This window comes from Balaenoptera physalus (assembly GCF_965194825.1).
Source record: "Balaenoptera physalus genome assembly, chromosome: 18".
Taxonomy (NCBI): Eukaryota; Metazoa; Chordata; class Mammalia; order Artiodactyla; family Balaenopteridae; genus Balaenoptera; species Balaenoptera physalus.
The window spans coordinates 81347974-81366434 of record NC_138899.1 but is presented as its reverse complement, the minus strand read 5'-3'; the positions used below and the strand labels follow the sequence as shown (position 1 = coordinate 81366434).

Below are 18461 nucleotides of genomic sequence, written 5' to 3'. Positions count from 1 at the left end.
TATACCTCTGCAATATTAAATAAGATTAATGAAAGACCATTCGGTGAAAAATTACCAGGTACATAGAATACTTACCACGTCAAGCAACCAATATTTCACTTATTATGAGACAAGTAACCTATTAAAAATTCCAGTAAGTACTGCATTCTATTTTGTGCGCTTCGCTTTCTTTTTAATAATCTGATCATATTCTAACTAATGTCTGCCTCCCTCCCAGATAACCTAAGTGCCACACCAGCAGAGCTTGTGTCTTTTGTTTTCCACTGTATCCCCAGTACCTAGAGTCCTCTTTTTCATTTTTTCATTTCCAACTAATTTTAAACTTACAGAAAAGTTGCAAAAATAGCAGAGTCCCTATATCTCCCTCATGCAGCATCCCCTAATATTAACATCTTCCATAACCATAGTACAATTATGAAAACCAGGAATTCACACTGGTACACTGCTACAGTTCAATTCTAGGTCTTACTCAGATTTTACCAGTTTCCCCATTATGTCCTTCTTCTGTTTCAGGACCCAATCCAGAATCTCACATTGCATTTAGTTATTATTTCTCTTTAGTCTCCTCGAGTCTGTAACACTTCAGTGTTTCTTGCTCTTTCATGACCTTGACACTTCTAAAGAGAACTGATTATTTTGTGCAGTGTCCTTCAATTTAGGTTTGTCTTAAGTTTTCTCACGACTAGCGTAAGGTTATGAACCTTTGGCAAGAAAACCACAGAAATAACAATGTATACTTCTGGGTGCATCATATCAAGGGGTTCCTGGTGTCCATGTCTTCTTATTAAGGGTGATATGAACCTAAACACTTGGTAATGGTGGTATCTGCTGGGCTTCTCCACTTTAAATTTACTACGTTTCCATTTGTACCTCATACAAATTTGAGACTCCACATATCCTGTATCCCAAGTTTTGTGCAACAACCTTAGCACCTACTGGGAAATCTTGAATGAAACAACTACAGGCGTGCCTCATTTTACTGCCCTTCCCAAATACTGCATATTGCTTTTGCACACTGAAGTTTTGTGCCAACCCTGTGTTGTCAGATGGTTAGCATTTTTTAGCAAGAAAGTATTTTTAATTAAGATACACATATTGTTTTTTAAGACATCATGTTATTGCATACTTAAAACACTACAGTATAGTATAAAGGTAACTTTTATATGCACTGCGAAACAAAAAACCTCACTTTATTGCAATATATTGTGGTGGTCTGGAACCAAACCCACAGTATCTCCAAGGTGTGCCTGTATTACTGCAGTATTCACCCATTGGTAATTTTTCTCTCAGACTCCTTTCACATTTATTATTTGGAATTCTACTTCTAACAACTAAGGAAGAGCTGTCCATTCTCCCCATTTATTTACTTACTCATTAAATAACTTCTATCAGCACACACTCATGGATATTTACTTTATTCAACAGGGTAAAATCTAATACTATCATTTTTTATTTTGTTGTTGAAACTGTTCCAACTTCGGCCCTTAGGAGCGCCTTCAGTCTGGCTCCTGTGTTCTCTCAACATGCCCTAGCCTTGTTCAAGTACTTCGCTTCTCTCTGACCCAAGATTTGTCAGGCTCATCTTGGACTTTTCAATCCTGGAATCAACCACTTCTCCAAAAAGCCCTGGTTCCCTTTATTGGAGAATGGTGCTCAGAAACGAAAATCTGGGCATTAGATGAGCTCATTGTTCCTGAGGCATCACTGCTTCTGGATGGACAGGGCTAGGAAATATGTATATGTATACGAACCAATGTATATATACATGTCTATATTTCTGTATCTGTCTAGATTAAATGCCACTCAGTTCATACTGATACTTAGATTCCCCATTAAACATCACAGGAGTCATTTTAATTTTAGCCTTTCTCCCTTCTTTCTTTCTCCAACAATGAAAAACCTGGTTCATATTGATCTGTACTAATATATTCACTTTAAAAAGTATATACATTATTTTCAATAAAGTCTTGATCAAAGAGAGAAAAAAAGTATATACATAAAGTAGTTTCAGAATTGCAAACCTATATCCCTATGAGAAGTACATTTACTAACTAGATTACAGAATTTATATATTGTTCTTGCCACTAGCCTATAGTATTCAATCAAGATACGGTTTTCCAAAGTTATTTAGGTTCCTTATTTTCTTCCCCATCTCCTTCCAGTGTGACAATGCTATCCATCTATATATAATATAGTTAAGTTCATCTGTTACATTTTTATACCCTACTTTGGGTTCTCCCACATTGATTGTTTTTTCTTGGTTTGTTTTTGTTTTTCTTTTTGTTGACTGAAGTACAGTTGATTTACAATGTTAGTTTCAGGTGTACAGCAAAGTGATTGAGTTATACATATATATTCTTTTTCATATTCTTTTCCATTATGGCTTATTACAGGATATTGAATATAGCTCCCTGTGCTATACAGTAGGACCTTGTTGTTTATCCATTCCATACATAGTAGTTTGCACCCCACATTGTTTAGTTTTAATTACTTATTATTTTAGCACACTAGGTATAGGGCACTAATTTTTTTTTTTTAGCTTTTTTTTTTAGCTTTTTTTTTTTTTTTAGCTTTTTTTTTAAAGATTTATTGATTGATTGATTGATTGCTATGTTGGGTCTTCGTTTCTGTGCTGGGGCTTTCTCTAGTTGTGGCAAGCGGGGGCCACTCTTCATCGCGGTGCGCGGGCCTCTCACTACCGCGGCCTCTCTTGTTGCGGAGCACAGGCTCCAGACGCGCAGGCTCAGTAGTTGTGGCTCACGGGCCTAGGTGCTCCGCGGCATGTGGGATCTTCCCAGACCAGGGCTTGAACCCGCGTCCCCTGCATTAGCAGGCAGATTCTCAACCACCGCGCCACCAGGGAAGCCTAGGGCACTAATTTTAAAAGCCTACTTGTCAAGGATAAATGTAAGAGAAGAAAGCCGGATTCAGGTAGGTTTATGTTAGGGGAAAGGAGGTTTCCTTTTCTTTGTACAAGTAGAAGAGACTTTAACACATTTACATGAAGTGGAAAGAAGCAACAAGAAAGAAACTGAAAAAGGTCCCTCATGTAAGAAGTTCATGGCGGGAGTTATTTACACCAGTGGTTCTCAAACTTTAGGATGCACCAGAGTCACCTGGAGGATTTACCAAAGCACAGGTGAATCAGCTTATGATTCAGTAGTTCAGAGGGAAGGCTTGAGACTTTCTAACAATCTCCTAGGTTAGAATGCTGATGCTTCCTGCCAAGTACCATAAATTGAGAATAAGTAGGTTAGAGTAAAATCAGAGTAGTACCAAGACAGAAATACACAAACGTTGGTATAATCAGGTACAAAGCTGGAAAAAATACACTAAAATATACGGTCTAGTACCTATCACCTGACTGTGAAGACACTTCAAACTCATTAACAGTTTTTCACTTTATTTCCCATGACCACCTAACTTCCTGTCACAAGCACTTACTACTTTTATAGCACTTCCAAAACAAAATTTTAAGTTTGCTTTAATCTATCATAGCTTTGTTTATAACAATTCCTAATTATGACTTTTGAAACTTGTAAGAGTAATACTTATCTCATATTTTACAACTGAATATTGCAGGTACAAGAAAAGCTGTTAATTTTTGTTTCTACATCTTGGATCAACTACTCCCTTAAACTTCCTTACTTAACCTAAAAGATTTTAAGTTGCCCATCACAGTTCTCTATTTATGTACTGAGATCTTTAATGCCCATACCCTTTTTACCATGGATTCCAGATATCTTTTTTAAACAAATTATCACAAGTACAAAAATGCTTAACGGCATTCAGAGTAGTATTATACACATGAAAAAATTAAAACTAAGATCAACACAAATATATCCATCTCTGGGAAAATGGCCCGGTAAATCACGGTGCATTCTTACAATAAATTATACGAAATAATGCCTAAGCCCTTTATGTAAGTTCACACTGTCTGTAAAGTGTCCATAATCAGCTATAAAAATCACAGAATAGCAAAGATTTATGTCATCTTCTGGAATAATTCCCTAAATGTGGTCAGAAATGGACACTTTTGGGGTTTTTCCCCTGTATTTTCCAAGTTATATAACTTGTTGATAACAGGCATTGGGAGTTTTATTCATAACATACACAATGAAACCTACATATATTCACGTATATGTTATAACGATGTTCTTTACCTCAGTTGTATTTGCTTCCGTTTTTGCAGCTCTTGGTTTCTGAGCTCTTCTAAGCGTCTGAGTTCCTCTTGACGCCTCATTAAATCTACAAGATATTGATTACAGATTAATATTTTTAGCTTCCCCTTCTGTATTTTTATATTCATAAGCATATAGATTCTCTATGACTGGCAATAGATGTAGCAACTTATTCATACTCATGCACCTAGCTTCTCTTTTTGTCTATCACATCATTTTACAATGAAAGATTATAAGCTGTGTAATAAATTAGTATCACTTCTGGGCCCATTTCTTCATGTGTATGAAGAAAATAATAAATCCATCCTTATATTAAGAAATTAAAATGGGTAGTAACTGTTTTAACACAGGGCCTGGAACATATTAAAAATAGAATAGTAGCTACATTTTCATTTACATAGTTTTAAACAAATTAGAAGTTTTTTCAGCAGCAAGCTCAAAGCCCAAAAAGATGCCTTGGGAACCATCAGCAGAGGGCATTTAAGAACCAGACCAAACAGTACGAATAATGAGATAGGACATGGCATAAAACTCAAAAACATCCCTCCCAACACAATCAGCAGGTTTCCTCCTGCATCAAGTCTGTGTCATATGAAGGAGGGCAATGAGGAGACAGTTCCTGAAAGCGGAAAAGGGCTGAACACTGATATGAACAAGACCACTTTAAACAGGACAAGCATTCCCACTGTCACCAACCCATGTCACATCATCAAGAACAGGGGTTCCACAGCAGAATAAGATAATGAAAGATACATTTGTTTTGCACATCTGAGAAGCAGTGGATAAACTTCCCAAGTATTAAAACTCTTTGTACTATCTTACCAAATTACATGTGCACGCATGCATAAAATATATATATACACATATACAGATATATGAATACCCTGAATAACACAAGTATTGGTTGTTTTTATTTTCTTTTTCTATAATCATGTTACCTGAAATTTCTAAAATGAACATAAATTATCTTAATTGAATGTTTCTTAATAAATTGCTATATTCAGAATTCATTTAACATAATACTTAACAGTTAAAGTTAACATTTCATGTGCCAGTAACTCTAAACATCTTAACCATGACAACATAGGCATCATAATTATAACAAGGTATTATCCTCCCTACAGATTGAATTATGTATTAATTATGTCAAATAAAAAAGATCCAGACAGATTATAAATGTGCTCTAGCCATCCAGCCACTACATGGTCCAACTGGGATGTATAGCCAAATCTATCCTTATTCCAAAGCTCTTTCCAAAATGCCAGCATTGCAAACCTGGCTGTTCAGCCTCAACTGAGAAACTTAAAAATAAATTTTTTTTTAAGATTTTGGGACTCTGCTCAGGAAAGTCTGCTTTGGTATATGGGATAGGAACCAGGCGATTCTGATAACATGCCAGTTGAGAAAACATTTAGCTATCTTAAAACCCAAACATGACTACAATTAAGTTCAAACATTTTTACCATTAGCTGTCAACTTGACTGCTCATTAGAATTACTTAAGTACCTTTTAACCACAGACCAATTAAATCAAAATCTCTTGGGATGTGGACCAGATATGAGTTTTTTTTTTTTTTTTTTGAAGCTCCCTAGATGACTCCATTCTGCAACCAACATTGAGACCCCATAACTATCATATAATTTCTACAGCTGGCGAGACTTGTAAAGACCAAAAATATACAATCTACTTATATTCCTAAGGGGAAATGCTTCAATAAGCCAAAGCATGGTAAGTATCTTACTATCATTAATTACCCAAGAAAGTCAATACAGTGCATCCTGTAACAGTTTTATTATTGATTTTGTAGGTTAGCTGTTCTTAAATCAGGGACACATATAGTAATAAATGTAAAATTACATTTTCTTCCATGAAAAGGAATAAGAAAAGAACATGAATGTTTTCTGACAATTGGATCTTCTCCTTTTAAGCGGGGCCAGTTAAGACAGGTACTTTAACCTCTCAGATCGTGCTTTCTCACCAGTAACATGGGTATAATAATTAGCTCAAAGGATGTGACAATCAAAACTATCAGATAAGCACATGATCTACCAGTAATGAGGAGCATGATCAACTTAAAACTACCATTTTACATCTTCCACATTATTTCCTTTAAACTGCTAATATCCAGAGTTCCTGAAATTTCACTAAAGCTTATATATGTGTATACTGCCATGATAATATTCTTCTGGAGGAAAATATTACCCAAAAAACATGTAACCTTGAGGTGCTTTTTATCCTTTAACCCAGTAAATCACACTCATAGGAATTTTTCTTATTAATCCAGGGAATTCCCTGGCAGTCCAGTGGTTAGGACTTGGTGCTTTCACTGCAGGGGCCCAGGTTCAACCCTGTCGGGGAACTAAGATCCTGCAAGTCGCACGCGGCCAAAAAAAAAAAATCCTAAGGCATCCACAGACATAAAATATCAGCTGCAGCACTACTCACTACTAGACCAAATAACATTTAAAACTGCGTACCTAACAAACATAAAAGACATAAAACTGTATCTATAATTTCAATATATCATAAATACGGGTATACAGCAAAAAGGGAATAGAGGGGAATATGGACAAATTTTAAGTCTGATTTGCTAGACTGTAGGAAAGTGTTCTCTCAATGTAATATCCTTCAAGTCATGAAGACTAAACGTATGCTCTCTGATCTAACACAGCTCCTTCCTAGAAATATAAGAACTGAATCTATAGATTGAAAGGGCACATCTGGTCCCAAGAAAAGTATGATCATGTACAATAAGATACATCTGGAATATAAGACTGGACAGATGGAAAGATGTAATAAAACAAGTATAGTAAAATGTTAGTAACAAAATCTAAGTATTAAATACCTTAAAACTCTTTGAACTTTTTTTTTTTTTTTTTGGCCACACCATGTGGCTTGTGGGATCTTAGTTCCCCAACCAGGGATCGAACATATGCCCTCTGGAATGGAAGCACAGAGTCCTAACAACTGGACCACCAGGGATTTCCCCTCTTTCAACTTTGTTATGTGTAAAATCTCTCATAAAATGTTTGGGCGGAAAACATATCCTGGATAAGTTACTGAACCTTAAAAGAATTCATATGGAAGCCTGTAAAAAGGATCAAGTCACAAGGAGGGAAAAAAATCCAGGCTTATCTCAGACTTTCCCACAGAAACATACTATCAAGTACTTAAGAAAGGGGAGAAAGACGCATGAATTTTACGCCATTCAAGAGAGGGTTTAAAGTACAAGATCATGAGGACTTCTCTGGTGGCGCAATGGTTAAGAATTCGCCTGCCAATGCAGGGGACACGGGTTTGAGCCCTGGTCCGGGAAGATCCCACATGCCGCGGAGCAACTAAGCCCGTGCGCCACAACTACTGAGCCTGCGCTCTAGAGCTCACAAGCCACAACTATTGAAGCCCGCATGCCTAGAGCCCATGCTCGGCAACAAGGGAAGCCACTACAGCGAGAAGCTTGTGCACCGCAATGAAGAGTAGCCCCCGCTCACAGCAACTAGAGAAAGCCCGCGCACAGGAATGAAGACCCTACGCAGCCAAAAATAAATTAATTTTTTTAAGAAGTACAAGACCATGGATGTTTTAGAAGATGCAGGAACATTGTTTCTGTGAACCTTCTGACAGAAATCACAAGGATAAACATCAGAGAATCGAGTGATGAACAGAAAAGTCATGACTCAACGTATTTAAAATAGGGCTGAGAGAATTATGTGAGAAACATGTGAGAACTACGGTTAAGGAACATTAAAAGGAAAACAGGGTCTCAAAGACACATCTGCACTTCCACTGTCCGTTGCACTATTCACAATAGCCAAGGTAATGGAAACAAACTAATGTCTATCAACAAATGAATGGATAAAGATGTGGTGTGTACATACAGATACATAATGTACACACACACAAAATGCAGTATAGAGATATAGACACACATATTGGAATATTATTCAGCCATCAGAAAAGGAAATCCTGCCATTTTCAGCAACATGGATGGACCTTGAGGACATTATGCTTAGTGAAATAAGCCACACAGATAAAGAAATATACTGCACAGTAAGTTATATGTGGAATCTAAAAAAAGTCAAACTCATAGAAACAAGAGAGTGTAAATGTTGTTGCTGGGAGGTGGGAGAAATAGGAAGAGGTTGGTAAAGGGTTCAAACTTTCAGAAATAAGATGAATAAAGCCTGAGGTATAATGTATAACATGGTGGCTATACTTGATAACACAGTATTCTATAATTCAAAGTTGCTAAGAGAGTAGAGCTTAAATGTTCTCGAAAGAAAGAGAAAGAGAGAGAGAGAGAGAGAAGGAAGGAAGGAAAGAAAGAAGGAAGGAAGGAAGGAAGGAAGGAAGGAAAGAAGGAAGGAAGGAAGGAAGGAAGGAAAGGGGGGAGGGAGGGAAGGAGGAAGGAAGGAGATAAAAGATAAATAAAAAGTTTTTACACTTTAAAAAAAAAAAGAAAAAACTAAACATTAAGTCCATGTCAAAAATCCAAACAAATCAGAAGCAAAATAAATAAAAGTTGAGAGGAAAAGGGAAAAGAGGAGCAAATATGCCAATTTCCTTTTTCTTTTTGCCTTTGGTAATCAAGAATCAAAAGATATCATTTAGGGCTCCCCTGGTGGCACAGTGGTTAAGAATCCGCCTGCCAATGCAGGGGACACGGGTTCGAGCCCTGGTCTGGGAAGATCCCACATGCCACGGAGCAACTAAGCCCGTGCACCACAAATACTGAGCCTGCGCTCTAGAGCCCGCGAGCCACAACTACTGAAGCCCGGGTGCCTAGAGCCCGTGCTCTGCAACAAGAGAAGCCACTGCAATGAGAAGCCTGCGCACCGCAATGAAGAGTAGCCCTTGCTCGCCGCAACTGGAGAAAGCCCACGTGCAGCCACGAAGACCCAACACAGCCAAAAATAATAAATAAATAAAATAAATAAATTGTTTTAAAAAAGATATTTAAAGAAACTATACTTCTATTATTTATCAGTACAAAAAGATACGTAAAATATAAAATCCAGTGATAGAGGAGGACAGAGTAATAGCAAAATGAATGGCAGTTAATATTATCTATTGAGAGTTATACAATTACAGTAACAAAGGTAATACAAAAACAACCATAACGAAAATTCAGGAACTGCCTCCTATACTGATGATCAAAAACAGATAGTGAAGCAAAAAAATAACCTGTATTAAGTATAATGGGATTTGGAGCTAGAAAGGACTACATAAACAGCAGTAAAATAGAAATGAAGCAATTGTTAAAAGGAACTGGTGTGTCCAGTAAGAATCAACATTTACAAAAATTTGCTAAGATATATACATATTCACTGCAGCATTGTTTTTACTAACAAGCTGGAAAGAGAACTAGACATCAATTAAAAGAGGATGAGCAAAACTAATTATAGCCATTTAACAGAGTATCGTTCAGCCATTTAAAAAATGAAGCAGATCTATATGTACACACTTATACAGAAAGTAAAATAGCAAGGAGCAAAAAAGATAAAAAGGATCTTCTTGGTTATAAATAAATACACACACACACATCTACTGACATATGCATGATTTTTTTTTTCATTAAAGGATACAGAAGAAACTTAAAATACAGAGGAAACAGTGACTCCTATAAGAAAGCAGAAGGCGGGGCCAGGGAAAAGGACAGTTTTCTGTGCTGTCTGAGCTTTCCATTTCCATGATAGGTCAACTAGAGAGCCCTGTGTCTCTGCAGAGCCAAAGAAGTAAGATTACTTCAAGTTGCTCCCCAACCTGAATACACCCTACGAAGCGCTGGATAAAACATAAAACTGTAGAACAAAAGAGAAGATTGTAAATTTTTTTTTTTAATTTTTAAACAAACTAACACTGAAACGAATTTATCACCTGCAGACTTTTGCTGAAATACAGGATGTACTTCAGGAGAAGTAAACCTAGAAGCAAGGACTAAGATACACTACGCAATGTGCTTTTCTAATATTATAAAACAAAAACTTAACATGGGTTATAAATAAGCACACAAAAAGCAATAAAATGAAAGCTCATAGGAAATAACTACAAAATTACTTGGCTTCGAAAGTCAAAACTCCCTTAGGGGTGAGGCAAAGTTTTCTAAGAGCTCACAAGAGCTCTACGAGGCCTAAAGAAATGTTGTTCTTTGTCATCACTACATCCTCAGTACCTCACATGGTGTCTTCTACAACCAACATTCAATATGGGTTCAAGTAATGACTGTTATACTACTGCCTGTTAGTAGCAACAACAAATACCTTTCAGCACAAATGCTTACACATCTAATCAGTGTTATTTCCTAACTATGGCATGACCATAGATAGCGGGAAAATAAAGTGGCAAAGTGCATGGCAGGCTAAGAGCTGAGAACAATTCATACTGGACAGAAGTGCTAGAGCAACCATGAGGCCCGGGAAATTAAAATTTTTTAAATTTCCCAGTTGATTCTGGTGTGTAGCCGATTTTTTTTCTTGGCCATGAGGGGCGGCATGAGGGATCTTAGTTCCCCGACCAGGTATTGAACCCCGGCCCCCTGTAGTGGAAGAGCAGACTCTTAACCACTGGACCACCAAGGAAGTCCCTGGCCAAATTTTTGAATCATAAAATCTAAGGCTGGATAAACTTGAAGCTCTCTCTTCCAGGTCTAAGCAGCCTATGATTCTAAAACTTTCTCTTAGATAACAATTTTCAAATTTCTGCAAGAGACCTAGTATAAACATAACTAGTTTAAACACATTAGTATATGATATGAATGAGTTCAATTTTATTAGAAAAAGAGTGTTATACAGTTTATAGAAACGCTAGGTTTAGGGTCCAAATGAAACCAGAAATGTCTGACTAGTTTCTAGCATTTGCTGAGTTTGTTTTAACTTATTTGGCATCAACGCAGTCATTCAGTGACTTGACTGTAATTGCTCAATTGCTCGATAAACATTTACTGAACAGTTAAAAAAAACACACACACACAAAAAAAAAACTAACCTGGATTTTACCCAAAAGAAAATGAGAATCTACCAAAAAGATTTAGAGATGAATGATGATCAAATTTTCACCTTTTAAAGAAATACTGGCTCTAGTATAAAGAATACTTTAGGGACTTCCCTGGTGGCACAGTGGTTAAGAATCCGCCTGCCAATGCAACAACTACTGAGCCTGTGCTCTAGAGCCCGCGAGCCACAACTACTGAGCCCACGTGCCACAACTACTGAAGCCTGCGCGCCTAGAGCCCATGCTCCGCAACAAGAGAAGCCAACGCAATGAGAAGCCTGCGCACCACAATGAACAGTAGCTCCCACTCATCACAACTAGGGAAAGCCCATGTGCAGCAACGAAGACCCAATGCAGCCATAAATAAATAAATTTATTTTAAAAAAAAGAAGAAGCCTGCTGCAGAAATCGGGCAACTGTCTACGGCGCCGTGATCTCTGGAGGCAGCCAAGAGAAGGTACATAGAACTTTACTGAAGTGCTAAGTTAAAAAAACAAGTGCAAAAACTTTAAGAGCAAGATAGAAAGCAATCAGATGCTTTATTTTAAGAAATACAAAATTTTGGGAATTCCCTGGGGGTCCAGTGGTTACGACTGCGTGCTTCCACTGCAGGGGGCACCGGCTGGATCCCTGGTCAGGGAACGAAGATCCCACAAGCTGTGCAGCATGGCCAAAATAAATGAATAAAAATTTTTTAAAAGAAGAAATACAAAATTTTACGGATAATGGAAAAGATGAGTGATAGGAAGAACCAGAAAAAGTTATTTGGAGAATTAACAGGAAAGAAGAAAGGAGAGAGATAAACAATATAGACAGGGATAAAAAGAAACCTACAGGGCTTCCCTGGTGGCGCAGTGCTTGAGAATCTGCCTGCCAATGCAGGGGACACAGGTTCGAGCCCTGGTCTGGGAAGATCCCACATGCCGCGGAGCAACTGGGCCCGTGAGCCACAACTACTGAGCCTGCGCGTCTGGAGCCTGTGCTCCGCAACAAGAGAGGCCGCGATAGTGAGAGGCCCGCGCACCGCGATGAGGAGTGGCCCCCGCTTGCCACAACTGGAGAAAGCCCTCGCACAGAAACGAAGGCCCAACACAGCCACACATACATACATACATACATAAATAAAAAGAATGTAAGCAGACAAGAATAGCATTAAAAAAATAAAAAAAATAAAAATAAAGAAACCTAGAAACAGGAATGGGAAGAAGTAAGCTTCTGAGATATATTTAAGCAGCTTGTCATGTGAGGTATCTGACCAATGAATGCGAGTAAATGTTATGTTACGCGTAACACCTGTTATGCGTGCTCTTAAAGATCCAGTTAGCTCTGCCTCAAGGGTTTAAAATGTTCTCGCCAAATACTCAGAGTTTAGTATTCCTGAATTCCCATACCCATCAGCACACATGAATCTTTTTCATCTCTGCCAAGGAATATCCATCTGTAATCTTTTTTTTTTTTTTTTTTTTTTTTTTTTTTTTTTTTTTTTTTTTTTTTTATTTTTTTTTCATCTGTAATCTTTTGACATGTAGTAAGAATCTTAAATAGCCAGCATTTGCCATAATTCTTCTTTCCACCAAACAAAATCTTGATATGTGACTTTATGCCACAACTACATACCAAGAATCACCCCACTGGGCTTCTCTTTGCCAGCAGAAGCATGTACTCGCTTCTGGCAAAAGTTAACAACCTTAATCACCTCCAACAATACTACTTATGTAGGTAACTTATTTTTAATAAGTTTTTTTTCCTAAGGAAGTTCTCTCAGAAAAGTGAAATGTTTCTTTCTAGCATATTCAGTTTCAACTGTCTCTAAACCCCTAACTAGCGACTTAGTGATAGGTGTCAACGGGGACACCTACACGGAAACGCGTCTTACCTTGCCGCATGAGCATCAGCTGGTGCTCGTGCCGGGCCGCTTCCATTTCCGCCTCCAGTTTCTCTTTGGCTTCTCGGATGTTTCTATCAACCTGCTCACGCTGCTGCTTCTCCATTTCATCCAGAGCCTTCCATCGAGATGCATACTCAAATTCAAACGTCCCAGGCTGAGCAAAACGCGGTGGCTGTTCTCTTTCCCTAAATTTACAAGGAAAGACATACAGAAATGTTATGTTTCAAAGGTAAAATGACATGTAAGAACAACAAACACTACCATTCACTGAGCTCTTACAAGTTCATGGCACTGTTGACAAGTACCCTCCGTGAAATATATCACAGCAACATTGTCAAACAGGTTTTAACAAGTCTAAGTTTGAGAAACTGCCCAAAGATGCCCAACTAATTAGTAAGTAAGGGCATCAGGATTCAAACCTAGGCAATCAGATGCTACAATCTGCACTCCCCTAATTATCACCTCCAATAAGGCCTTCCTGGTTTTCACTCAACAATTTTATATAAGGCAGCCTGCAACATACAACCCAAATGTCCCTTAAGTTAATTGGCTGAAGTCAGATTTTTCTCTCTAAAAGTATAACGTTTAGGGATGGTAATACAAGCAGATAGTTAACTGAGTGTTATGTACCAGGTTCATTGGCTAGGCCAAAAACTACAGGCCTAATTTACTACAGTTGGCTTAATACTTGTTTGCTTTGCTAGACTATAAACTCATTGAGTACATGAAATTTCTGTTAACCACTGTAACTAAGTTCCTAGCACATATCTAGCACATTGTACACATTTAGTATTTATTTCTTTGAATGAATGAATAAATGACCGAAAAAATTTAAGACCTGTGAATGTACCTGACAGTCAAAGAAATTCTTCAGTTATTCAAAAGTACTGATAAGAACACAATTCTCACTCATCAATAAAAGTACAGATGGCTTGCAATCACAAATTTTAACTTTTATTTTGGGGTGGGGAGGGGAAGATGGTGGATGGGACAAAGTTGGGAGATAAAGGGAGAAGTGGTCACAGAGGGGAAAATGTAGTAACAAGAAACAGCTGTGGGACTTCCCTGGTGGCACAGTGGTGAAGAATCCTCCTGCCAATGCAGGGAACATGGGATCGAGCCCTGGTCCAGGAAGACCCCACGTGCCATGGAGCAACTAAACCCGTGCACCACAGCTACTGAGCCTGCGCTCTAGAGCCTGCAAGCCACAGCTACTGAAGCCCACATGCCTAGAGCCCGTGCTCTGCAACAAGAGAAGCCACCACCATGGAAGCCTGCACACTGCAACGAAGAGCAGCCCCCGCTCGCCGCAACTAGAGAAAGCCCGTGTGCAGCAACAAAGAACCAACGCAGCCAAAGATAAGTAAATAAATTTATGTAAAAAATAATAATAGGCACCCATATTTGTCATTTAAATCAACTACAAGGAAAAACATCCATCTGCACTAAAATCAAAGAATGCTAATGAAAACATGCATAAAATGTCATTTTGAGCCTCAACTATCAAATCTTAAAATCATAACATCCATCTTCTGTCAGGATGAAGAAAAATACTTTTATACATACACCCATAAGTATAAACTGGTATAATATTTGGGGAGAACCATCTGGCAGTATTAATCACAGTTAAATATGCATACCCTTTGATCTAAGCCATCATACCTCACTTTCTTGGTTTTAAATGGTATTTCTCATTACTTAATATGTTTTATAATCTTTGGTTCATTAATTATTGTATAGCCCCGCCACTAGAAACGTAAGCATTGTGAGGGCAAAAACAGTTCTAAGTTGCACTGGCAGCACCAAGAACAGTGCCTAGCACAAAGGCATTGCAATATTTGTTGAACTCATGCATGCAAATATTACAGGTTTTTTGTTTTTTTCTTTTTGGCCGCTCCATGCAGCATGTGGGATCTTAGTTCCCCAACCAGAGATGATCAAACCCACACCTCCTGCTTTGGAAGCATGGAGTCTTAACCACTAGACCGCCAGGGAAGTCCATTACAGTTTTATTTACTATAATAAACGAGTGACTGGTTAAGAACAATACAACATATTCATACAGGCAACTTATGCAAAAACATCTGAATCACACTGAGTGAAAAGTAATTGGAAAAGAATAACATATAACATTTTGAAAACAGGCTATTTTTCTTTTTCATCTTTAAGAAAATTCTTACTCTTTGCCAAGTTATTTAACTAGAACCTTCTCCACTCCACCCCTGCCGAAAAGTCTCCTAACTCATGGCACTTCCCTGGTGGTCCAGTGGTTAAGACTCCACCTTGCAGTGCAGGGGACGCCGGTTCGATCCGTGGTCAGGGAACTAGGCTTCCACATGCCGCGGGGCAAGAAGCCCACGTGCCACAACTAGAGAGCCTGCGTGCCGCAACTAGAGAGCCCACACACTCTGGAGCCCATGGGCTCTGGAGCCTGGGCACCACAACTATAAAGAAGCCTGCGCACCGCAACGAAAGACCCCACGTGCCGCTACTAAGACCCAAGCAGCCATAAATAAATAAATAAATAAATAAATATTTCAAAAAGTCTCCTAACTCTTAATTCATAATACACCTGAAGCATACTAAATACAGAAATTTTCATATCTAAAATTCTTTGTTGGGGCTTCCCCGGTGGTGCAATGGATAAGACTCCGTGCTCCCAATGCTGGGGGCCCGGGTCCAATCCCTGGTCAGGGAACTGGATCCCACATGCCGCAACTAAGAGTTCACATGCTGCAACTAAGGAGCCCACGTGACGTAACTAAGGAGCTAGCGAGCCGCAACTAAGGAGCCCGCCTGCCACAACTAAAGATCCCACATGCTGCAACTAAGGAGCTGCCGAGCCACAACTAAAAGAGCCCATGAGCCGCAACTAAGGAGCCCACCTGCCACAACTAAGAGCCGGTGCAACCAAATAAATATAAAAAAAAAATTCATTGTTTCTCTGGCATAAATACTACTGACAGTATCCTCTTACCTACCCCATCCATGCCCCAGTTGTAAAAGTTGAGACTTCAAAGTCAAGTTAACATTTTACCAATATACACAAGAAAACTAGCATTCCATGTAGACCAGCCCACTCTATTAACCAGACTGTATGACTAAACAGCACACCTTACAATCCAACAATACTCAATTACAAATGTGAAGTAATAAATACCCTTGAGAGCACATATCTAAATTATCTTTATTAGTAAAATCTTACTTATGATACTGCTGAGTTTTCTGCATTAGCTTCTCTGGCAAGCCATCTTCATCATCAAACTGCTCCATGGGCTCCACAATGACCGGACGAGGGGTCCTGGACAGGCAAAAAGCATTAATAAGAATTAACACAGTATCAAGAATTAACGTCCTCCTGGAAATCTTTTATACTAACTCCAAGATACATACTTGGAAAATTTCTTTCCTGAGAAAAATGTCTCAAATCGGTCAACAACATTGGCTGCACAGACACAGGTGAATGTCCAAGTCAAAGATGAGTGCTTATTTTTAGAGCATGGAGTCTATTCAAGGTGACAGAAAAATACATCAACCATGAAGATGCATGAGCACCGCAGTTAACTTTTACAAAGCACAATGCAGAGGAGCGAGTACCCGACTCTCATCCTGTGTGTGTCGTCCTCATCCCCCCATCCCATCGCCTCAAATTCCCACCACCGCCCACCTGCCAGCCTCCCTCTGTGTCCAACCGGTCTTGTAAGGAAAAGTCTTTCTAAAACCTAAAATGAGACCTAAAAGATTATCAGCCAAGAAAAAGGGAAAGAGGGGGGGCCAGAAGCAACACATTCAAGGAGGAAATGGGGTGGGGGGACAAGAAGAGTGGATGATGACAGATCTGACCTGGAAACCCTCCTTTATTGTTTTCCAAAGGAAGGGAAAGCTCACTGAGGAAAGACAAGAGAAGTAACTGGAGTACATGATATACTGATATTAAAATTTTCCTTGCTACCAGTCTCTCACCATGCAAACAGACTAAAATCTATTTATACTGTCTTCTGAACAGAGATGCTTCAAAGAGAAAAAAGTCATGGTTAATTTCTGAGGTGTTAACAGAGGAGCTAGAGAGGTGAAGGGGCTTTCGAGGTTCAGAATGCTTCCCTTTACAAATAAAGGTCCAGAGATTAAGAGACTAAATCCTCCACTGTAGGGAAAGGAAAGATATAAAACAGTTATTTATAAAGTTATTCCTGGGCTAATGAAGACATTTTAGAGAGAAAATGAATTAGAAGCAGATGTGGAATACCTTGGGGTGATGAAGACAAGGAGATTAGAAACCTCAGATAAAATGCGTGGGAACCCGAAAGAAAAGGGACTCACAGGCCTCATTCTCCAGGGTGAGACCTCGTGTCCAACATGTAAAAACAGAAACATAATAAAGAATAAGTAAACACAGCCTCCAAGAGTACACACAACCCAGTGAGGTGTGAGAAAGGAGTCAAGAATTCCTGAGCCCACCCAGCCCACAGGAGGACCTAGTACTCTATGAGGACCCAAAGGGGCCCAGGGACAAAATGAAGAAGATGCACTACATGGATCACTTAACCAATGGAAGCCGTGGCAGGGCCACAAACATTCCAAGAGTAATAGAGCCAAGTAAGAACTACACCTGAACCGAGGCCAGCAACGACAGAAACCTGCACCCTCCACTTCAACACCACAAGGCCACCACCACCCTAGAGAAAACTCAGAAGAGACCTCAAGAGGAAAATGTGCTGGGGCTTCCCCAGTGACACAGTGGTTAAGAATCCACCTACCAATGCAGGGGACACAGGTTCGAGCCCCGGTCTGGGAAGATCCCACGTGCCACGGAGCAACTAGGCCCTTGCACCCCAACTACTGAGCCTGTGAGTCACAACTACTGAGCCCGCATGCCACAACTACTGAGTCCACGTGCCACAACTACTGAAGTCCACACGCCTAGAACCTGTGCTCCACAACAAAAGAAGCCACCACAATGAGAAGCCTGCGCACCACAACGAACAGTAGCCCCCACTCGTCGCAACTAGAGAAAGCCTGCAGGCAGCAACGAAGACCCAACACAGCCAAAAATAAATAAATAAAATTTAAAAAATAATAATAATGCCAATGTCATAACACTGAGATTTTTGTCATTTGGGGAGCTAAAACAGATAAAAGGAAATAATAGACGTAAATAAATTCAATGTGTGATTTTTGATTGCAAAAAATAAGTTATAAAACACATTACTAGGCAATGGGAAAACATAATATTCAAGTAAAATTAAATTTTAATATTCAATATTAAATAACAATATTGGATAAACATTGTTTCCTCAGTGTGACAATTATATTGTGGCTTTATTCATAGAAGATACATGCCAAGTACTGTAATCAGGGGTCAAGTATGTTATCCACTGCTGACTCTTAAATAAATTAGCAAA

General features: G+C 39.0%; 1 protein-coding gene across 9 annotated transcripts in view; it reads right to left on the bottom strand.

Annotated features, from left to right (window-relative positions):
- The window catches only part of PSPC1 (paraspeckle component 1), a 96029-nt gene that overhangs the window by 65025 nt on the left and 12543 nt on the right, over window positions 1-18461 (bottom strand). For all 9 annotated transcript variants that reach the window (XM_082435123.1, XM_082435122.1, XM_082435125.1 and 6 more), the window contains exons 3-5: window positions 16265-16360; window positions 13048-13244; window positions 4164-4248 (exon numbers count right to left, since the gene is read on the bottom strand). In XM_082435123.1, the coding sequence (XP_082291249.1) occupies window positions 4164-4248; window positions 13048-13244; window positions 16265-16360 (378 nt within the window). The remainder of the gene's footprint in view (window positions 1-4163; window positions 4249-13047; window positions 13245-16264; window positions 16361-18461) is intronic.